Source organism: Carettochelys insculpta, chromosome 4 (assembly GCF_033958435.1).
Source record: "Carettochelys insculpta isolate YL-2023 chromosome 4, ASM3395843v1, whole genome shotgun sequence".
In the NCBI taxonomy this organism is placed as follows: Eukaryota; Metazoa; Chordata; order Testudines; family Carettochelyidae; genus Carettochelys; species Carettochelys insculpta.
This window is the reverse complement of record NC_134140.1, coordinates 5,881,102-5,905,644: the sequence shown is the minus strand read 5'-3', so window position 1 is coordinate 5,905,644 and position 24,543 is coordinate 5,881,102. Positions and strand designations below refer to the sequence as shown.

The window sequence follows — 24,543 nt, the reverse complement described above, 5'->3', positions numbered from 1 at the left end:
TCTCTCTCTCTCCCCTAGACGAATATTCCAGTATCTGGGTTGAACAGCAAAGGTAAGTCAGAGTTTGCTTCTGCTCTTAACGTTTCACCACATGAACACAATTCTTTGGTCAGGGTGGTCAGTTCAATACATCCCATGTATGTTACTCTTTATTTGTAAAGGCCTTTAAGTAGTTGGGATGCAAGGGAGAACTAAATATGTATAAAACTGAAGGTGTTAAATAAGACTTAAGAAATTAAATGTCATGAATGTTTACCAGCCCTGACACAAAGTTTACTCAAACCTCCTTATCAAAGTAATGATTACGAAAAACAGGTATTTTGTTTGCCCCCCTAAACCAGCCACTCATCCCTTAAAACAAGATTTTGCAGACCTGGTTTCAGGAAACAATGTAACTGATATCGGCCACTGTGGAATACAGTGGGAAGCCTGAGCACAGGAATTATACCAGTCAATAGATAAATGGTATCAAGCAGAGGACAAGAGATGTTCAAAGGGAGACTACTGCCAACAGGTACAAAGGGTGCTGCTGGCAGGCTGACTTGACTGATAAAGTAGTGTGTGCTTAGAAAGACAGTCAGTGACTTGTCTACAAAGGACCGTAGGAACTTCATGGTGCTAAAAAGAGAAAAATAATGTGGAAGCTAGAGCTACATGACTTCTTTGATACTGAGACAGATTAGAGGTCTGGGTTAGCAGAACTCATAGATGAGCAACATTACTGGCCAGCAGCATGGCAGGAGCAAGCAAACACAAGTGTCTGCTCTTTATACAATTATTGTGAAAGGATCCAAGGAGTGCAATTTATGGACACTGAATACCCAGTTTACTTACCTTTCAACAAAGACCTACATCAAACTCTGAGAGAGCCCTCTCCAATGGCTTAGAAGAGATGCAAACCAGAAGTGGGTAAGCAGAAATGAAGTTCAGACCTAAGAAACTCACCTGCTTGGATGCCCTTGTTTAACATCCGTGTGTGGCGCTTGTTACTGAGGGCAGAACTTGGTCCCCAGGAACTGCTGATTGTAGTAACAGAATCTGATGAAATAACACAGTCCGCCATCTAGAAAACACAACAGATTCTTGGGGTCTGAGCACAAGCCTACCAACATCTTTCCACAACGCAGTTCAGCCAACTCTGGCTCCCTTTTGTTTAGAAGAACAGATGTTCATTGCTGGCATTCAACCTGATTAACTAGCAACTACACTCTACTGTGTTTTTCAGGTGAAAATATGGCAGTGCGCAACAGATCTGCCACCAGTAACTAATCCAATTAACCACAAAATTCTAATGCACATCCATTCAGAAATTTATTGTAAATGCTTGATTGCTTAAAATAAGACCTGTTTTCCAACTCACTTTTTGAAAGCTTCAAATTCATGTACTAGCTCAGTCACTCTAAACCAGGGTAGGCAACTCCCACCACAAGTGCCAACAATGACATGAGCCGATTTTCATCAGCATTTGAGGCGGGAGTTCAGTCCCATCCCTCCTCCACAGTGCAGCCAGGAGCTTGCTCAAAGGCATGCAGTCTGTGGATGAACAAGAGACCAGTTAATGCCACCAACCACTACCTAAACAGTAAAGCTCTGCATCTTCATTTATTTACTAATGAAGCTGTTGTAAGTAGGACTATTAGTGATTTTAAGAAGTATCACCAGCACTGGGACCCTACATAGAGATGAAAAGGTCAAATTTCGGCACTTTGCCTCAGAAAGGTTGCTGAGCCCTGCTCTAAATGTTTCCAGACTACTATACCTATTTCAGGAGTCTGATTTCTTACGTACCCCCAAGTTTTGCCTCACTTAAAAATTATTTGCCTACAAAAATCAAACCTACAGATACAAAATAGTGCCACAACACACTAGTACTGAGAAAATGCTGCCTCATTTTTATCACACAATTATAAAGAAGGAAAAAAAAAATTGAATATAAAGGTTGTAAATGAATTTCAGCATACAGCACAGAGAACAATATAAACAAGTCATTGTGTGAAATTTTACGTAGCTGATGGAATTTTAGCTTGTACCGATTTCATTAGTGCTTTTAATGTAGCCTGTTGTAACGCTGGACAAATACCTTGCAGCACTTAATAATGATTCTTTTGAGGGCTCAAGCCAAAGGGTTCCAAGTAATCAAAGCATTTAACTCCTGGCAATGATAGGAGTTAAGGACAGAGCATGATTAATATGGCTCAATAGTGCCATTATATGTAAGTGCACCAGGAGATGAATGTTTAGCTGAGCACTTTGTTCACAAAGTCAGGATAACCTGACAGAAGAGGCACTGTGCAACTTTGAGGGAGAACATCTGGACCCAGGCTACTTGAACATTGCAGGGCCTATTAGGGGAAGAGAGAGGCCCACTGCAGGGGACAAAGGGAGCTTTTGCCTCCGGCCCTTCAAATAGGTGCTGGAGTGCAACACCGGGCATTCTAGCCACCACTGAGGGCTTGGTGCTGGTGTGGGGAAGCACTACAGGCAGCACCAAGTGCGCCCCTTCTGGAAGCTGGCATGGTATGCTCCAGCCAATGTCCCCGCCCCTTCTGGAAGCATGGAGCCATCCACCCTACCTTGCTGTCAGGCCCCCTGAGAAGGGATTTTGCTGGAAGGCTAATATGTTGCCTTGCTGCACTGTAAAGATTTCTAGTTCTAAAGCACTAGAGAGAAAGCAAAGGATTTCCAAAAGGCATCAGTAAAGGTTCCTCCACTTTCTTCATCCCCCTCAAAATCAGTGTTCATTACTGAGGTGAAATCTGTCCAGCAAACAAAAACTTATTGGAGGCAAAAAAACAAGGAGCTAAGTACCAAGAGTGGGAGGCTTGCACAGGCAACAGTACCTTTTAATTCATCACAAAAATAGAACTAGCTGTAGTCAGTGACCTAATATTGAATGAGATGGCTTTGTAAGTTTGTGGCGTCAAACAAATGTTACAATGAAGTTAGTTGTGCTTCATTTTAATTAGGAAATGGATTTTTCACACCTATCACAGTAATCACTATTCTAATAATAACAACTCACAATACTAAACATGATGGATACAACAGCGGCTATATTTTTATTGCTTAGAAACTATTGTACCTTCATTGTCACCAATTGACAATGCATAACTTCAATCATCACATTTAAAAGACCTGGCTTTCATTCTCTGACAGAGGAATGCGTCATTTTGCATCTTGTAAAATCAGTTGCCGCTCTGGCAGATTTTACATGACAGATGTGGCATACACACGCCTGCATATCAAAAAACAGAATCAAAATGCATATGTACTTTCTGGAAAAACAAAATCCATACTCTATATGTAGAGCAACATGAATCCCCTCTCACCCAAACAAGCACTTCAGTATTCCAGCAGGATTAGATATATGCCATCATTCATCAGTGAATATATATGCTTATTTCCATTCAGACCAACTTCAGTGCTAACCTGGTTTTGTGGGTGGTGCTAGATATAGATTCAAGAGGCATCTTAGAAATGACAAATTATATTAGATAGCAAATATCTTTAAGAAGGGTCCAGCATTTGTATATTGTTAAGCAGCAAATTGACATTAATATTATTAACAAAAATAAATTATCCAAAACGGGGTTCTGTGGAAACAGAGTTGACATTACTCAGATAAAGCAGAGATACAATAAAAACTAACTATAAAAAAGTGTCACTTCCTTATAAATGGATCTATTCTATAATAAATTTAAATACTGTGCAATATCTTCCTATAAACAAAAAGGAAAGTTACTTACCTGTGCAGTAACTGGAGTTCTTCAATATCTGTTGTTCACGTGTATACCTAACTAGTGATCTGCACACACCCCATCTCCTTCAGTTCTGAATCTCTTGGGCAGAATTGTCCTTGTGGACATGCTAGTGCTCAGAGTACCCTTGTGCCCTTCATCAACGGTACAAAAAGACAGAGAACACCAATTGCCTCTCAGTTTCCTCTCCACAGCAGAATTCTGGTAAAGGACTCTAAGGTAGCGGGTATGGAGAGCAGCTTGGGGAATGTATAACAAATCCTCAAAGAACTCCAATTACTGCACAGCTAAGCAACCTTCCTTTCTTCTTCAAGTAAACTTACATATGCATTCTCCACTAATGGTGAATACCAAACAGGGGGAAGCTGTAACTGAGGTGAGAACATAGTCTTAAGAGTACAAAAATCATGAGAGCATTGCCAAATGCAGCCTCTGATTGTGTGCTTCAGTGACAGCATGACTTAATAAATGCGTGACCAGAACGCCAGGTGGCTGCTTTATGTCTGTAGGTTACCCAGGTACGTCAGCTTAACAGAGAAGGGTGGGGACAACAACTGTCTTGCAAACTAAGATCATGGCACCTGTTTGTGGATTCCTACCACTGAAAACTCATTTGAGTAGTCTTGCAAAAGACGTTCTGGTACAGAGGATCCAGTATTCAGTGTCTGTGTCAATAATGGCTGTTTGGGAGAGGTGGCTGCCTAGGTATGGAAAATGGCCCACATTTTCCGGGGATTTTCCACTCATGGTGATTTACGGAGTCCAAAGAGTTGGTTTTGCAGGTCAGGACCAGCAGAGTATCTGGTTTGCCCAATGTTGAGAGGATGACTATAGAATAAAATTCTGAAGTAGGACGTGATATTTGCTAAGAACCAATGTTCCAAAATTAGTAACAGAGAGGAAGCTGTGCTAGTCTATACACTATGAAAACAAAAAGCAGTCAAGTAGCACTTTAAAGACTAGCAAAATACAATTTTAATACAATTCTGTGGTGACCTTGAAGCCTTCTTTCGCTGCCTCTGTCTAAAGGAATTTTTCCAGCACACCTACGAACAATAGTCTTACTCTCTCGACCCCCCCCCCAACAACAACAAAAGAAGAAGAACTCTATGTGGACTCCCCCTGAGGGTCGTAGTGAAAGTCTGGAATTCTACGTACAGTGCTTCCGCAACCGTGCTCAGGCTGACATTATACACAAACAATGCCAAATGAGACACAATCTCAACTATGCTGAACGCCATGCTGTCCAGAGTCTCAAAAATAACCCAGACATCATAATCAAACCAGCTGACAAAGGGGGTGCTGTTGTCATCCTGAATAAGTCAGACTATGAACAGGAGGCAGCCAGACAACTCTCCAACACCACATTTTACAGACCTCTCTCTGCTGATCCCACTTTGGAATTCCAAAGGAAATTACAACAACTACTGAAGGAACTCCCTGCTGCTACTCAGGACCTCATTCGCTCAGACACACCATCTGAGCCGCAGCCTGGATTATTCTATTTACTTCCCAAAATCCACAAACCTGGAAACCCTGGACGCCCTATCATTTCAGGTATTGGCACCCTTACCACCAGACTATCCAGTTACGTGGACTCCCTCCTCAAACCCTATGCCACCAACGCTCCCAGCTATATCCGAGATACCACCGACTTCCTGAGGAAATTACAAAACATCGGAAAAGTTCCTGATAACGCCATCCTTGCCACAATGGATGTAGAGGCTCTGTACACTAATATTCCACATAAAGATGGATTACAAGCAATCAGGAACACCATCCCTGATGCCACCACAGCCAATCTGGTGTCTGACCTCTGTAACTTTGTTCTCACACACAATCATTTCCATTTTGGGGACAATTTATACCTCCAGATCAGTGGAACTGCTACGGGCACCCACATGGCCCCACAATATGCTAATATATTTATGGCTGACCTGGAGCAACGATTCCCTCAGCTCTTGTCCCCTATTACCACTCCTCTACTTAAGATACATTGATGACATCTTTATGATTTGGACCCATGGTACAAAGGCTCTAGAAGAATTCCACAGAGACTTTAACAATCTACACCCCACCATCAACTTATGCCTCGATTACAACATGCAAGAGATACATTTCCTGGACACTACAGTACCAGTCAAGGATGGCCTGATCAGTACCACACTGTACCGAAAACCTACTGATCGCTATACTTATCTACACCCTTCTAGTTTCCATATGCACATGTGACTAGATCCATTGTTTACAGTCAAGCTCTTAGATACAATCGCATTTGCTCTGATCCAACTGACAGAGACCAAAAAATACAAGAACTTTACGAAATATTCATAAACCTGAATTACCCACCAGGAGAAGTAAAAAAACAAATCGACAGGGCCAGATGAATACCCAGAGACCAGCTACTCCAAGATCGGCCCAAAAAAGCCAAGAACAGAACACCACTGGTCATCACCTACAGCCCCTAAGTCAGACCACTGCAACGAATTATTAAAGACCTACAACCTATGCTTAATCAGGATGCCACACTCCAGAAGGCCCGGGGTGACATGCCTGTTCTCTCCTACAGACAACCTCCCAACCTCACGAGGATCCTCACTCGCAGCCACAGTCTATACGCAAGGAATACCAGTCCTGGAACCTTTCCCTGCAACAAAGCCCGCTGCCAGCTTTGTCCACACATCTTCTCTGGAAATACCATCACTGGACCTAACCAGGTTACTCACAGAATCACAGGCACTTTCTCATGCTCCTCTACTAACATCATATATGCCATCATGTGCCAACAATGCCCAGATGCTTTGTATATTGGACAGACTTCTAACTCCCTTAGACAAAGGGTCAATGTGCACAAAACAGACATCAAAACACTCCAGATCCACAAACCAGTTAGTCAACATTTTAATGGCATGGGGCATTCTGGCAATGACCTAAAGGTATGTGTGTTACTGAAGAATTATCATTGCACCGTTCTGGAAAGGGAAACAGCCAAGCTGGCTTTTATATTCAAATTCGGCACATTAACACATGGTTTAAATTGAGATGGGAACTTTGAGTCACTATAGGGGCTCGTCTGCATACTTGGTTCGATCTAATTCTTGATCTTCCCCCCCACCCCTCCACTCTCTGATTTTTTTCCCCTTGATTATCTTTGTCTGATTTGTCCTCCTTGCTTACTGTTTTTGGTTCTCTGTGCCTTAAATATTGAGTCTGTTCTGGTCTGGCTATGGTCTGAAGAAGTGGGTCTGTCTCACGAAAGCTCACCTAATAAACTATTTTGCTAGCCTTTAAATGCTACTTGACTGCTTTTTGTTCCAAAATTGAGTCTGTTAAGCCTCCCCACCCCAGCCATCTGGGGAGGGCATCCCAGTTGATGTAAATAAGTCGCTAGGCAGCCACATTCCAGGAAGGGACCCTGTGGGGAGGGGAAATGGATTATAGTTAAGAGTGACTGACACGATTCTTTCACTAACTTCTGATTTGATTCTGCATTGCTCACTTGCTTTGATTCTGTAGCGATAACACAAATGATCGTGTCTGTGAGAAGATCACATCAGGATGCCAGATGAGACATCATTGCTTCACACATCAGTGTATTATCTGTATCTGTAGGTAGTCTGTTGTGTCCGATGATGATGTCTTGAGCTGGCACAGGCTTATCAATTGTGGACTCGCATGTGGCTGAGTCGTCCAAGCTTTGAACACCATGGGCATTCACAGTGGGGGCAAGGGAATTGTCCTGGCTCTGTTGGTGCAGCTGCTGCTTTTGCTTTCTTCCTCTCACGAGCATCAATGAGGTGTATGCATCGCTGCTCTTCAAAGTTGTCATACGTGTGTTGTTGAGATATCACTAGTTTCTATATTGGTGTTGAGGACTGCACTCTTCAAAGGACTTGTTTATAGATAAAATGTTCTCCAAACTGTGCACGGAAACTCTTCGTAACTCCCAGATTGTTTGTTAATTCATCTGGATTGCTCATTGATTATATTCATTTCCTTATTGTCTGCTTCTATGCTTTCCTCTGACTATCATCTCTCTATATAACAAATCATACCTTGGTGCCTGTCACTGCATTCTAAAACTCAACCAAGTTCAGAATCACTATGCCAGCTAGTTGTAATAAACCTTTGTTGCTTCACATACAGTATCCAGACTTTATTCCAATAGTGACTGAGGCCATGATAGGCACCTACAAAAAGATTTAGGGTGCTTTTGCAGGTTGGCTTTCATGTATGCAAGAATGACACAGTTATCTGTATACTGGAGGTCAGATGTCAATTTTTGTGAGCTTAGATTTTGTTTGGAGATGTCGAAGATCTAGGAGTTGGTCATCCACACAGTACTCAATCCTGATTCCATTGGGAAGACTGCTACACATGAGAATCAGAATCGCAGCAAGGTAAATGGAGAAAAATGTTGGAAGAATGATACAGCCCTATATGCACAAAATGACGGCAGTCATCCCATCACGGAGTAGTCCGATGATGGAAATGAATTTATGTGGACTGCCAAAACTACACACTAACTTCCGCAGGGCATCATGATTGATAGAGACATTGACAGCGATAACATCTCAAGCAGCTGGAATGGTTCCAGCAGTGCTACCCTTAGGAGCATTCTGAGGATCACCTCAGAAGACCCACACACTAAGATCAGCATTCTTTCTGCCACCAACATCAGCAGTATAGAAGCTAATACTAATGAAATACTAATTCCATTGGTCCGGCCACTGAGTACTTATGACATACTCGCCACCTGAAGTGAGTACTCTCCTTTCAGTTAAGTCAGGGAAAAAGGGCTCACAAGGGGGGCAGCAGAAGCATTTCAAAGCCATACTGAAAGGTCATCTCAAAAGGGGAGGCATCAACACATACTGGGAGGGCTTGATACAAAACAGAACATAGTGGACCCACACTATAACCCAACCCACAGCTCACTTCAAGGACAACAGACATGTTCATGAGACAAGAGAAGCAGCAAAGGAGGAAAGAAAGGATACAACATTTAACCCAACAAATAAGCAGGGAAGAATTGGGCTTCTCACCCACTTAAACTTACCAATGAAGCTCCCTAGCAGACAGACATTCTCACATTGAGGAACAGCCAAAGGCAACTGCTTTACATAACATTCAAAACAGACACATTCTTCAATGATGCAAATGAGACTGCCTAAGCTCTGGTAAAGCAAGCTCTGAGTAGTAAGAACAGGCTTTACTTTGGTCACCTCTTAAGAAGTTCTCATAGAAGGAAAATTCCACCTTCACAGTCTCAAAGATGAGATGGTTTCGATTTTCGTCTTCTTTACAACGTAGCCAAAAAAGCCTGGGCGAAGATCTAATCACTTTAATTCTTTGCAGATAAAATGCCAAGGCATGCCAGACATCTGGCAACAGCACAACCTCAACTTTCAAATTTGGTTAATTTGCTGGTTCAGATGAACCTCTGACCTTCTTTGCCAAGAAGTTTAGGTATGTCCTCAGAGTTAACCTTGTCAGGATATGAACAAGTATCGGGAGTGTCAGCCCCTAATGCTTGGATTTCTTCTATTTTCCTTAAAGAGGTAAGTGACTAAATATGGTGTTTTAACTAATAAGCCTAACGAGAAATATGCCACTATTGTCTTAAAAAGTGGGTCCATCACAGGTCAGAGAACTAAGTTACAGTCCCACAGTGGAACTAGTTCTTTAACACATAGAAATACCTTAAGACCTTCCCAAATCTGATCACAGTTGGATAAGAAAACACTGTTTATCCACTGAAGGGTGAAGATCTAAAGCAGCCACTGAGGTGAATTCTGACTAAGCTAAGTGGCAGTTCATGTTTCAAGTCAAGCTGTTTTAACATTTCTGGCACAGAGGCTGTTTGTGGATACAGAGACTTCTGGAGACATTAACAAGAAAACTGTGTCCATTTTGTCAGGTACGTCTATCCCACTGTGAAGATTATGACTTTGTACCTATGACGTTCATCCAGCAGCCAAGACACTAGATTAAATGACTTTTGTTGTAATTTTGTGGGAATAAATCGACACACTTAAAGGTGTTAACCTTACCCTGTTACTGTACAACGCTAGAAAGTGGCATACAAGTTTTGGGTTTAGTTTGCAGACATCAGCCTGCTTTGCATCATGGCAAAAATGCACTTAAAAAGAATTAACCTTTTATAAAAGGTACAGAAAAAAAAAGGGAAAGCCTTAAAGCATTTGAAATTGATTACCAAATAAAGTTTTCAGTTTACCACCATAAATTGTTCTATTTTACACACACAGCTAGACTCTTGAGAGGTTCGTTTCCTCCCAGGCAAACAGCCAATAACCTACTTGACATAATAAATACTTGGATTTATTATCTGCTTTAATCAAAAGTCAACAGCATATCTTAATAAAATAGAAATGTAGATTAGCACTGACATTACCATTTTGTTCCCTCAAAAATTAGACTACACTAATATTTTTAAAATGCAGGAGCCAGAAACATACACTATACATAGAATCACAAAACAATAGAGCTGGAAGAGACCTAAAAAGCCATCAAGTCCAGGCCCCTGCCCTATGCAGGACCAAACCCATCAGATCAGCCCAGCCAGGGGTTTGTTGAGGCAAGACTTAAACACCTCCAGTGATGGAGACTCCACTACTTCCCTGGGTAGACCATTCCAATGCTTCACCACCCTCCTAGTAAAAAAGCTTTTCCTAATGTTCAAGCTGGACCTTCCCAACCGCAACTTGAGACCATTGTTCCGTGTTCTGCCATCCGTGACCACTGTGAACAGCCTGTCTCCAGCCTCTTTGCATTAACGTATCATTCAACACTAATCATCACCAAAGCCAAGCTCATGCCACATTTTCATAGTTATCCTTCATTTTTCTTCCTAACTGTGGGCCAGTTGTAATGTCCATTTAAATCAACTGAAAGATTGCCACTGATTTTAATGAATTCTGAATCAGGCCATTAGAGAGACTGGCATATGTTTGTCCTGAGAGAATTTTACAGCTTGAAGTGCCATCTCTATGCACAGTTCTACAGATAAAAAAATTCAGAAAAGTAAAATATTCACTCCTCTAAATATATCTACATTACTAAGACAATAATTAATATTAATTCCAATTGTGCAAAGTAGGATTGATGGCTCCCTGAAAATGCTAAGGCAGCATAGCAAGGGTCACCAGCTAGAGCCAAAGTCCACAGCCCTCCTATCCCACTTTCATCTGCAGAAATATGGAATCAGGCAGGGAATATTTAAGTGATTCGCAAACAGACATTTGGAACTTCTTGTTCTACAGGATCTCTGACAGACTAAATAGGAGACAAAGAAAGGAAGTGAATTAAGTGGTTTGATGGGGCTTAATTCCCCATCACCTGTAAAACAAGGGAAATAACCTAATTAGTTGTGCTTCATAGCGGGGAAGCGATTAACTGCCACCTGGCCAGAGGTGGTGATGTTACTGAGAGAGCTCAGCAGAGAGGAAGAAATCCAGGATAGAAGAGCTGGTGAGCATTTCCTCTTCCTGGCAAGGACCGGAAGGAAGGTCCAGTTGTTTGGGAGAGGCCAAGGTCAGGAAGCAGAGCTACAGGAGGAGGCTTCATTCCTGCGGTGAGGCTCTAGAGCAGTGATGGACAATTTAGGCTAGTAAGTGGGCCACATGAACATCCCTCCTTCATGCCTGTGGGCCCCAGAGTGCTGAAACCAGAACAGTCTCCTGGACAGGGTAGTTTTGCTATCTGTGCTTGAATACCTAGAATTTGCAAGGAGTGCTGATTGAACCATAGCAGCACTTTGATTGTATGCAGAGGGAACGCATGGCTCTCACAGTGTACATTGTATGCAACCAGCACCCACCTCACTTGAAATTCCCTTGCTTTACAAGCATGTCACCTTAGTAATTCTGGCAGGGAAAAGCCTATGCAGACAGAAACCAGGAGAATCTGACAACCATGCACGTGTGCAACAGTAAACAAAATGTCCCATAGGCCCCATACAGAACTCCAGTGGGCCACAGGCTGCCCACCACTTTCCAAGAGTGTAGAGGGGAAGCCCTGAGCCAAGGTCTGTGCAAGGCAGAAGGCCAAACTCAGTGGTACTTGGACACTCAGCAGAGAAAAGCCAGGTTGCAGTGGGGTTGGGGGATGAGGGTGTCAGTAAGCTGACTGGGGTGAGAACTGAAGGTAATCTTATGAGGGACAAAAATTCATTTTGTTGTGAAGGCAAGCCACAGAATAGGACTGAGCTGTTATATGACAAGTGGAGGTCAAAAGGGAGTGGTCACTGTGCCAGAGAAAGAAGCCATCACATCAGGTGCAAAAGACTAAGTCCTCTGTAATGCTGAGTCAGGAAGGAAGGTATACTGCACAGGTAAGAATGCCCTTTGCAATGTGAGAGAGAAGAAAGAACTTGATTTGGCTACCCTTGAAAAAGGGAGAAGAACTTGGCTTGTTTTGTTGGCTACTTTTCCTCACTAATGAGGAAAGAGTATCCTATAATGACCCCCTCTCTCTAGGCCAGTCTATTATCCAAATATGGAACAATTACTGAATTTTCCACTCTGTTTATCATGAAGCATCCACAGAACTACTAAACCGTTGCCTACTGATTTAGGCAATACATACATACCATACGTACCTGTACATCTTTTCTTTTAATATGTTGCTCAGCAGACATCGCACTAGGAACTTTCAAGCCAACTACTTTATTTCTTCCCTTGTCCCACTTTGCAGAGCGATTTTTCTGCTGACTGATGGCGCAATACAGCTGGGACAGTTTTGGTGACAAGCGCACTCTTTCATGCCCAAAAGCCCTGATCAGCCTAGCAGTGTCAATGGTGGAAACGGAACTGCTCACCTCAACCTGAGAAGTTGTTTCTGTCTCTGTTTGGTTCACCACATCTGATTCAGAAGTGGTAGACTCTGTCACCATAATGTGGTCTTTAGTAGGCATGATTTCTGAAGAGGTGTCACTCAGGGGATCGGAATATTTCTGTTTCATGAACCTTTTGGGCCAATTGACAGCTCTCTCTCCTGCCCTTTGCTGCCTAGACTCGGCTTCTCTTTTTTCATCAGAACTGGTCGCTGATTTTTCTTCAGAATTCAATACATTCCTACAAGACCGCAGGTTACTTTCATATACCTTCTTGTCATGCAGTCCGACTTTCTTTTGTTCTCTTACCCTAGTTTTCTCTCCAAGATTGCGTTTCACATTTTCGGTAGGCATTAATGAATGCCTGATGGGATTCTGAAGGACTCTGGCCAGCCGATCAAGACGTTCCACTAGGGACAACTCATTGCTGCTCTTCAGATTACGGTGGTGGTGTTTCTTTTGACGCTCTAGAAACTTAGTCCAAAGCTCATCTAAACTACCAGTAGAATAGGTACTCTGTTTTAGTGGTAGATCCAGCTTCTGTCTACTGCTTAAATCAGTCCTTTGGCCGCTTGATAGAAGGTAGTCTCTAGCCTTCTTTTGGTCCTTGTGCACAAACTCTTTCCCTGAAGCTTCATTCCCTAAAGATGCATTGACTTTCAAGTCCTCAACCTTGCTATAATCCACTTCTGCAGTTAGTGGGGAGAATTCATCCTCCTCATGATCCTGAGGGGAAACTGAGGAGTGTTGATATTTCTTTGCAGCTCTCCGGTCCTGGAAATCTCTTGAAGAAGGTCCAGTGTTTCCAACATTGGTGAACTCCTCTGAAGGCTGATCATTGGAGAGGAAGTAACTCTCATGTTCCAGGGGAACTGGATGGTGAAGGTAAAACTGGGCTGACTTGAAAATTGAGTGTGTTGGTTTTACAGATTCCAAATGATTCTTGGACTCTGGAACAGAAAAAAAAACCTGCTATTTTATTTTTCCTTCTGAATGGGGGCTACTGGCTTCTTCTGAAACAAACTGTCTTCTAAGAATGGGGCAACCATCATTTTAAACAATTCCCAACTACTAAGGACAAAACCACTACCACGCCAATAACGTAAAAGAATACCACCTATAAGTGAAAGCAACAAGGGGTCCTGTGGCACCTTATAGACTAACAGAAACGTATGAGCACACGCTTTCGTGGGCAAAGACCCACTTCGTCAGATGGAGGTAGTGGAAATTTGCAGAGGCAGGTATAAATAGGCAGGCCGGAGCAAATGAGGTTAACTCAGTCAGGGAGGGTGCTCGTTAACCTCATTATCTCCAGCCTTGCTCTGGCCTGCCTATTTATACCTGCCTTTGCAAATTTCCACTACCTGCACCTGATGAAGTTGGTCTTTGCCCACGAAAGCTTATGCTCATACGTTTCTGTTAGTCTATAAGGTGCCACAGGACCCCTCGTTGCTTTTGCAGATCCAGATTAACATGGCTACCCCTCTGATACCTACAGGCAAAAAACCAAACAAGAGCAGTTGGTGGACACCCCCTACTTCCCACCCAGATGGTTGTTGGCGACCTCTAAGACTGAACAGTGGGAAGGATCAGGCTTGGACTAAGAGGCTGCCTAGCTTGTGAGAAAACATGATCAGAACTACTGTTAGAATAAGAAATTGCATGTAACAAATGTCTTAGAGTATGGTATGCAAAGCTTTAGAACACATTTTGAAGAAAGGAATAAGACATGGAAGTAAAAGGAAAGTGGAATTAAACAAAACAAGGACCTATCAAATACAGAATGGGGTACACTGACTATTTTTCATTGAAAAGATAACTGATTTTCAGACAAGGGAAATGCAGTAGACATCTACTCTATCTGGATTTCAGTCAAACATTTGATATGGTACCACATTGCAAATGACCAGGAAAACTGGAAAAGATGAGAATTAGTACATCCTGGTCTCCGGAATGACCTCATCCCCATCAGGCTGGGTTGCCTTCTTGCTCAGGAATACAATAATTACACTGAAGTACTCCATACACATCCATCACATTGAAGAGCCTCTTTTAGTAAGTGTATGTGATATTAAGAAAAATAAACGGGCTCCAGAGAAATCACACATGTAATTTGAAACCCACTTTGCACTCATGTGTTTCTGGTCACATTCTTTATTAGTGGTCATGATTACATTACATCATTGTAAATTTTTCACTTCTTGTTTGACACAAAGTGTATCTGAAACTGCTGTACTCTAGTGGGATGGATATTTGCATATAGTACAGATGGCAGTCGCTTAGCAATTTTCCACATACAGCAAAACGCACAGGACAAATTGTTTCTAGTAACAAGAGGAAGTAATATCCACTGATGTAAATGGAAATCCTCATCCCACTCATACTGTTGGGTAGACTCCCAACAGCGCAAATAGGAGTAAGGTCAGTCAAGACTAATTTTAACTACAACCATGGGAAAATTTCACTCTTCACATATTATCGTCATTTAATTCCATCAAAGAGTACTGTTTCCAGTTGTACAGTGTCCCCCTCTAGCAGAGTGTTGCAGTGCTAAACTTGAGCTTCTGCCAGTAGAAATTAATTTCCAGTTTTAATATAAGCCAACCCAAGCTGGGGTGCGGGGATGGAAAGACAGAAAAGATATAGTAAACCCAACAGATACAGGCTGAACCTCTCTCACCTGGCACCCTTGGGACCAATACTGGATGAGAGAATTTGCCGAACCACAGGAGGTCAATATTGTCTAGTGGCATTACCAAAACATCCACTGCTTACCAGCTTTTGGAAGGCATTTAGAGGGTAAATTACACCAAAACAACAGCACAGAACATGGAAAGCCAGGACTGGTGTCTGTAAACTAACTTTATGGGATCACAGGAAATTTGGCCACACACAGGATAAGTGGTCATTCAGCTAACTAAAACTGTGCCAGATTATGGATGCTGCCGGATGAGTTATGGGTTAGAGAGATTCAACTTGTATTAACATTCAATACTTAAAGAGCTGAATCAGTACCTGGCAATTCCACATCAGGTATCCCTGGACATGGACAAGAAGTCTAATGAGACCGTGGAGCCATCCTGCCACACTTTAGGTACCAAAAAATTACTAAATCAATTTCTCAGTATCATTTTGCACACTTGAAAATAATACTTTGCACTAAGAGTGTCTCATTGGATAACCTCAGAGTATTTTTCTAAACTCTAAATAAGCTCCAGCACTTCCTGTGTAATGTTAACTCCATCTATTGTGCTACCAGGGGAGCTGAGGAAAAAGAGCCAAAATAACATGATAATGAGAATCAGTGAGAGTGCAACTCCTAGTCTTGTGTTCTAGCCACACACTCTCCTGTGTAGTCAATTAGTTCTTTTTATGCATTTATTGCTGTACTGTACAACGTTATGTTTAACTCGTATAAGAGAAGTTAGGATTACAGGAGTGTAAATGCTTAGTCTTACAAGTGGTAAGTATTCAATAGGTAGCTAAGTAAAACAGGGCAGAAACATCAGGGCTACAGGCTGAAGCCTATAAGAATTAACTTAGTCATACTAGGTCATAGGTTAAAGAAGCGCTTGACATAAGTGACCCAAGACTGACCCTGTGTAACAATATAACCAATATGGTTTCTCTAGCCATACTGACAGGCCTATAGCTTGTCTACAGCCAGACTAATGAGCAGTAGCCATTAACTGTGAAGCTACAGGTCACATACTCACATTCCATCTACATTTCCATACAATAGTATCATATCAGGCTGTTAAGAAGAAGACCACATCCTAATGCCACTCACCGTTAAACAGACCTCAAGATGGACAAAGAAAACTTAGTTAACAGCATTTCGTCTGGCAAGCAATGACTCATCAATAGCTGAGGTTTTGGAATCACCAGTCTATGATGATTGTCTTCACTTTTCTACTGCTTTCTGTATAATCGCTGTCTGGTTTGTAATTGCTCCCGTCTGCAGTATAATTAATTTTGTTAGGTGTAAATCAGTTAAGGTGGTGGGTTATGATTGGTTAGGTAGTTCTGTTATCATAGGTTATGATTGGTTAGTAGAATTGTACTAAAATAACTGGTCAAGGTATAGCTAAGCAACTCAACTTTCACTACTTAAACTGGGGTCCAAGAAGGAAAAACAGGGAAAAAAGAACAGAACAGAACAGAACATCAAGCAGGAAGGAAAGGAAAGAATGTCAAGCAGCAAAGATGAAAGAAGGAAAACCTTAAGGAAGACTCACTCCACAAGACCCTGAGGTGCAGGAACCAGCATCCCGAGAGTGACTCTGTCTGTCTGCCTTATCAGGATTGATGAGCATGATACTGTGTGCTTAGCATGTATTCTGCTTTCTTGATAATTGTAAATAAATAGAGAATAAGAATATTACTGTGTAAGGCTTTTTCAGTGGCACAGATCCTGCATACCTGCAGGGAATTACGCCCTGAGCCATAGGAATTGGTAAGGGTGTGAGTTTAAATTAACAGGGTCATGCCTTAAGCCCTTCACATTGGGTAAAGGTGTGTATGTCCCTGAGTGTGGAAGGGATGAGAAATTTGTGAGGGTAACACCTGTCCCACAGGACCACAAGAAATATGTGTCAATGGATGGTGTTATAAAAATGTTCTGACATCCGTTTACATGTAGTAAGTAGACACTAATGAGAATAAAACAACCTATGAAAAACAGCGCAGCCCAAAATTCTTCAGGGACACAACACAGATAAGGAAAATGACTGTTGACACCTTCATGCGTACGTGCACAGTATTAGGTGTAGACAGAAAATTATATGAAAAGAAAGGGTGCCTGAAATGGGCAAAATGAGTTAGCTATAGGAAAAAAATTAGGCAGGAACTCTCTCTCTAGATGATCAGTTAGTAAGGCAAACAGCAGACCCCTAGGGAAGGATATGAGTATGACTCCAGTTATTCTACATAGCTCGCCATAGGATTTCTATGTGCACAGTTGATTAACTTTAATAAAACTTGTGAAACAAACTAGACCTTGTATCAGAGAGGTAGCCAAGTTAGTCTGTATCTTCAAAAACAACAAGAAGTCCTGTGGTACATTATAGACTAACAGATATTTTGAAGCATAAGCTTTCATGGACAAAGACCCTCTTCGTCAGATCCACGAAAGCTTATGGTCCAAAATATCTGGTAGTCTCTAAGGTGCCACAGAACTTCTAGACCTTGTATGTGAATGTACATCTAGTCACTATCTTTGGTGTTCATGAGTTCCTACAGGCTCTTAATCTGAAGCAAGTAGCTGAGGTGGTTTTCATTCTGAGCTTGGAACTGTACCAAGCAGAGCAGAACCCAACATGGTGTACTACATCTTCATGAAATTCACTTTAAATATAATAAAAATAGATACGGGAAAGAGAAATGCACATGGACAACCTAATTACCTGTTTCCTGGGGTGTCTCTTTTTCTTCTGTCCAGGCTACCTTAGGCTCAGCCCTTTTAGTGTAGATACCCTCTTTATGTTTAATAGCTACAGTGTCTAAAGGATTCTCATCCACAGAGCCAAGTACCACCACCGGAAAATTAGGAGGAAAGGCATCATTTGATCCTACAAAGAAAGCAAGCAACGTGGTCACGGTAGTGTATGTATTAAATTGAGATTAAATTGAAATAGCATGAACAAGGTACAATTTTGAAAAGAGGCCACATGCAGCCACAACTTAAAGCTTTCATGTCTCAGAGGTATAGCTGTATTACTTGGTAACTTCACAAACAAAAATCAGTCTGGTAGCACCTTAGAGACTAACAAATTTATAAGGTCATGAGCTTTCGTGGGTAAAATCCACTTCCTCAATGATTCAGATGAAGAAGTGAGTCTTACTCACGAAAGCTTATGACTTTATACATTTGTTAGTCACTAAGATGCTACCGGACTGATTGTTTTATGCCAAAGCAAATCACAGAAGAAGAACTAAAACAGAAAGGACAGGGTGTTTAATTTACTGCCTGGGTAAGGAATTATTAGTAGTACCCTCAGCTAGTACACAACTTAGTTCTAGTGAAATAATACCAGCAGTTTACCATTTCATAATTTTTCTAGATTAGGGGTTTGGAACAGGTCCCATATGAGGAGAAGTTAAAGAAACTGGGACTTTTCAGTTTAGAAAAGAGGAGACTAGGGTGGGGGGGGGTATGATAGAGGTGACAGAGACATATAAAATCATGAGCCATGTGGAGAGGATGAATAAAGAAAAGTTAAGTTATTTACTTGTTCCCACAGTATAAGAACTAGAGGACACCAAATTAAATTAATGGATAGCAAGTTTAAAAGTTTTTGTTTTGTTTTTTTAAACAGCACACAGCCAACCTGTGGAACTCCTTGCCAGAGGAACCTGTGAGACTAGGACTATAAGAGAGTTCAAAGAAGAGCTAGATAAATTCATGAAGGCTAGGTCCATAAAAGGCAGGGGTTAGGAATGGTGTTCCTAGCCTCTGTTTGTCAGAGGCTGGAGATGGATGGCAGGAGAGAAGTCACTTGATCACTGACTTCAGTCCACTCCCTCTGGGGCACCTGGCACTGGCCACTGTTGGCAGACAGGATGCTGAGCTAGATGGACCTTTGGTATGACCCAGTAACAGCCATTCTTATGTTCTGTAGCACTTCTAATCCCACCATCAAAAGATACTTCCCTCTGAGGTATACATCTATTATACCCATATTACTACAGATAGCAGACACAGGGTGCGTCTACACTAGCTGGCTACTTCGAAGTAGCCAGCCCAACGTCGAAATAGCACCCATCACATCCACACGCGCCGGGTGCTATTTCGACGTTGAAATCGACGTTAGGCAGCGAGACGAAGTCACTATTAGCACCCTACTTCGACGTTCAACGTCGAAGTAGGGTGTGTGTAGACGATCCACATCCAGCTACTTCGAAATTGCGGGGTCCTCCATGGCAGCCATCAGCTAAGAGGCTGAGAGACACTCCCTCCAGCCCCTGCAGGGCTCTATGGTCACCGCGTGCAGCAGCCTTGAAGGCACCACCGACCCGGATTTCCTGTGGCAGGAAGCTGAGAGCATGCAGGCAGCAGCACAGGCACGTGCTAGCCCTGCATGCTTCTCACAGGCCCCAATCCCCATTGCCTTTACCCATGGCATCCAGCCAGCCCCCTGAGCACCCCCAGGGCTCCCCTCCTGAGGGGACCCAGGCACCCCCAGCAGCCAGGCAGGGGGCCAAAAGGACGCAGGGCCCCTCCTGGTCGGAGGCCGAGCTCCGAGACCTGCTGGGGCTCTGGAGCAAGGAGGAGGTGCTCCATATGATGCGGAGCAAGCGGCGGAACGCAGAAGTGTTTGCCTGACTGGCCGGGGGCCTGGCTGCCCAGGGTCACCATGCCCGCACTCCGGATCATGTCCGGAGTAAAGTGAAGGAGCTGCGGCAGGGGTACACCCAGGCCCAGGACTCGGCGAGCTGGTCTGGGGCTGCCCCAATTACAGGGAGCTCAGGGCCATCCTGGGCCCCCGGGATACCTCCTCCCCCCCGGCCACCCTTGACACCACGGCTGACAAGCCCCAGCAGGCCTTGGAGCCGGAGTCCGGCCCGGAGGCCAGCCCTGCACCCCAGGGCCCACCTGAGGAGCCCCACCTCGGGACAGCAGAGGAGGGGTCCAGCAGCGAGGAGGCGGGGCTCCTCATTGACCTCCCTTCCCCGAGCACCAGCCAGGCATCCGCCCACCGGGCTTCCCCTGACCGCAGCAATGGACAGTCAGGTACATACCCCACAGAGCACACACCCATAGGCCACAGGGCGGGGGCACCAGCCACAACTGGGAGCCTCACACACCCCCAGCGGACCCCAACCCGCGAATGCCCAGCCACAGTACAGTCCCAGGATGGCAGCACGACCATCAGCGCCCGTACCCATGGACAGAACTCAGTCTTGACCCCGGGGGCGGGGGGGACAATGCCATGGCGACAGCCAACAGGGACATCAAACCCACCGATGGGGACGGAGACCCAGCACCCAAGAGGGGGCGGGGAGAACGGGCCACGGGCCAGGGCACTGGACTAACAGCCTTCCCCTCCCTCTCTCCAGCTACAGCATCGGATGCCCCAGGCAGCCAGGCACTGTCCGTTGTCCCCGACAGCCCACCGGAGACCAGCCACCGCCAGCGACTGGAGACACCCCCAAGGCCAGCAGGACGGTCCCGCCACCGCTGGACTCTTGGGATGGCCCCGGTGGACCCTCAGCTGCTGGCAACTCTCCCGCGGCAGACGGAGGTGGCGGAGGAAAGACTCCGCTTTGAGTTGGAGGAGTCCGCCCGGCGGTGGGCAGCGTGGGAGGACTTTCTGGGGGTTTTCAGGGACATAGCTGGGTCGATCCGGGAGGCCGTTGCCTGGCTCCCGCCCCCTGCTACCCCCCCCGGGCCACCATCCCTGCTGCCCCACCCGCCTCACTGCCTGCTGCCCCACCTACTACCCCACCCGCCTCGCCACCAGCAAGCTCCACAGAGCCCACCAGGGCTGAAGACCGGCCAGTGGAGGCATCCCGGCCCTACCTGCCAGTCCTCCCAGCCCCCAGCCAGCCACGCTGGGGCCCGCGGACACAGGGAAGGGGGGTTACGAGCTGTACCCACCTGGGCTCACGCCCCTCTACCCCCACCCCGGACTGATGGGGGCCCGGCGGACGGCTTGGCTGTTAGCCCATGTATATAGTTCTCCCCCTTTTTGTATATAGTTGTCCCCCTTTTGTAGATTAGTTGCAGTTTCTTTGTTTAATCAAACAAGTTATCCAGTTTAAAAAAAAAAAAAGGTTTATTTTCCAAAAAGCTGGAGCCGTGTGCTTGTTGGGGGGGTGGTGTGTGGGTGGGGGGCGGTATGCGGGCATTGCGGGCTGTGTGTGGGAGGGGGTCTTCTGGGGAAGGCCAGGGAGGTGCTCAGGGGTCTCCCTGATCGAAGTGGGCCCACAGGGCCTCGCAGACCTGTACCCCCTCATGGTGGGCTTGGCGGCTGGGGGAAGCCCGTGCTGGTGTCGACCGCCCACCCCTGGACAAAAGCCTCCCCCTTGCTCTCAACGATGTTGTGGAGCGTTCAGCATGCACCCTCAACCTGGGGGATGTTCTGGAGGCTGACGTCCAGTCGGGCAAGGCGGCACCTCCAGCGGCCCTTCAGATGGCCTAATGTTCTCTCCACCACCTGGCGGGCGTGGTTCAGGTGGGCATTGAACCGCTCCTGGCTGGCACTGAGGTGGCCAGTGTACGGGAGCGTGAGCCAGGGCTGGAGGGGGTAGGCCGCGTCCGCCACGAGGCAGAGGGGCACAGTGGTGTCCCCCAGAGGGATCTCCCTCTGGGGGATGTAGGTCCCCGCCTCCAGCCGGCAGCACAGGCCCGAGTTCCTAAAAACACGGGCATCGTGTGTGCAGCCGGGCCAGCCCATGTACACGTCCTGGAAGCGGCCCGGACTGTCCACCATGGCCTGCAGGGCCACAGAGTGGTAGCCCCTGAGGTTGATGTATCTACCTCCGCTGTGGTCCAGGGCGCGGATGGGGATGTGGGTCCCATCCAGGGCCCCGAAGCAGTTGGGGAACCCCATGGAGGCGAATCCAGCAACAGCTGAGTGCAGGTCCCCGAGTCGGACGACTCTCTGGAGCAACATGGCGTTAAGCGCATGGACCACCTGTGGGGAGGGAACACAGGTGCCCATGAGGCTGTGCAGGGTGCCCCGGGGCCCTTCCCCCAGGCCCCCCTCCCAGGCACCTCCCCGGGTACCCCACTTGCCCAGCCCATTCCTCCCCAGTACCCCTTCCTTTCCAGCCCCACACCCGGCCCCTCCGTCCCTCCCTCCCCAAGCCCACCGCCAGCCCCCCCGCAGGTGCATGCCCAGGCCTCCTTACCTCCATGACGACGACCCCGACCATAGCCTTTCCCACTCCAAACTGGTGTCCCATGGAGCGATAGCTGTCTGGAGTGGCCAGCTTCCAGACGGCTATTGCGACCCTCCTCTCGACAGGGAGGGCGCGCCGCATCCAGGTGTCATGGTGCCTCAGTGCTGGGGTGAGCCACTGGCAGAGCTCGAGAAAGGTCTGCCAGTGCATGCGGAAGTTCCAGAGCCACATATCATCGTCCCACTCCCGCATGACGAGCTGCTCCCACCACTCAGAGCTGGTGGGGTAGTTCCAGAGGCGGGAGAGCAGCCGGTGAGGGAGGAAGAGGGGAGCCCGGTGGTCAGGGGTGTCCCTGTCTGCCTCCGGGGCGGGCTCCTCTGGCAGGAGCCACTGGGCGGCCTCCCGGGCAGCACCTAGGCAGGGTGCTTGCCCCCTGGATGAGTACCTGGAGGGCCTCTGCTTCCTGCTGCTGCTGCAGCTGCAGGATGTCCACATCTCCTGTGACTTGGTCTGCGAGAGAGTGGCTACTGCTCTGCAGACCTCCTGCTGTGCAGGCCGGGTGTGTCTGGGAGGGGCCCTTTAAAGGAGCGATTTGCAGCTGCCCCGGAAGGGCTAGTGTGCTCCGTGACCCGGTCCACGGTCTGTCCTGGCCCCTTATTTCGAAAGAGGATGCTTGTGTGTGTAGACGCTCTGCATTTCCTTCCAGGGCGGCTCTTTTCGACGTTCCCCGTCGCTACTTCGACGTTGAACGTCAACGTTGCCAGCCCTAGAGGACGTGTAGACGATATTCGTCGAAGTAGCCTATTTCGATGTTCTTATTTTGAAATAGGCTACTTTGACGTAATGTGCTAGTGTAGACGTAGCCACAGAGAGGTTAAGGTCATGCACTCAGAAGTCCAGACTCCACCGCACTGACATTCATATTCAATTTTAGATATTTTCATTGATGCAGATGGCCATTTTCTGGGATTTAGATGTTTTGTTTAGTTATGTAAGGAAATCTGTACAGCTGTTAAACAATAGCTCAAGACAACACATTTTTCCAGCAGAGTTGCCACAGGACCATACTTCTGTCTCATATGAGTTTGAAAACCTAAAAAGACAGTTAACTGGTTTAACTTCTTTGGCAACATTATCCAGTTACATTCTTCAGCCTTATTCAACACATACTGCTCATAAACTGAATCCTAACTGCAACAGGAAATTTAAAATCAGATTTTTTAAAATATTGTTGTATGTTTTCTAGAATCCTGAGCTGTGTCATGTCTGCATTGCATTTACACTGTATGCACCATAGTTCCTGTAAAGCACACAGCCTCCCTTACCTCTGCCTCTCCCTTACATTACAGAAGGCAGAATGAGCAAAGGTTAGGAAGCACGTGCAGACAGATTTGGAAGCCTGACCTTTGCTTTCACTCCTGTAGTTTTTCGGTTGAAATAATGATGAACACAGATATAGCAATAATTATTATCCCGTGTACTTGGGCATCAAGAGTTAAGACAACATCTTCATAACATTAACCAGTGCTTTTTTCGGGCTGGTACTTGCCAGTACCGAGCACTGGCACCTCTGCAGCCCCAGCCATGGGACTGGCTGGCAGGAGGGGCGTGAAGTTGGCTGAGCACCAGCATTATTTTTTTAATTAAATCAACATAAAAAGCACTGATATTAACTATCTGCAAATAATCAATGGTTGACAAAAGGGAGACCAGGTTGAAGCAAACCTGAAAATCAGGCCTAAAATGTCAGTTATGAGTAGCATATTCTGAAGATAGCAACTGTATTTAGAGAGAAACAAGGCATAACATGTGATGAATCATTCTCTTTCTTCCACATCACTGACAGTTCTTGAAAATGCAACAAGAAATCACTTTAAAACAACCGATTTCTAATTTGAAATAACCTAACTTGGGGCTTCCTTAAAAAAATCTTTATATTTCACTTTTTTCTGGTACACTTTCCTTAAATTATGGTATCACATTATACTTCAGAATGCATCCATAAGAAGCTAAAAGAGGAGATTTAAAGCAGGGAACTAGATCAGGATGGATAGGAGGACTGCTGAAGAAATGAAACAGGCCCAA

General features: G+C 45.3%; 1 protein-coding gene across 1 annotated transcript in view; it reads right to left on the bottom strand.

Moving 5' to 3' along the window:
• Positions 1-24,543, bottom strand: part of ALMS1 (ALMS1 centrosome and basal body associated protein) — a 142,650-nt gene that overhangs the window by 29,636 nt on the left and 88,471 nt on the right. Inside the window, exons 11-13 of the mRNA XM_074992215.1 lie at positions 18,018-18,182; positions 12,379-13,562; positions 946-1,063 (exon numbers count right to left, since the gene is read on the bottom strand). Coding sequence (XP_074848316.1) covers positions 946-1,063; positions 12,379-13,562; positions 18,018-18,182 — 1,467 coding nt within the window. The remainder of the gene's footprint in view (positions 1-945; positions 1,064-12,378; positions 13,563-18,017; positions 18,183-24,543) is intronic.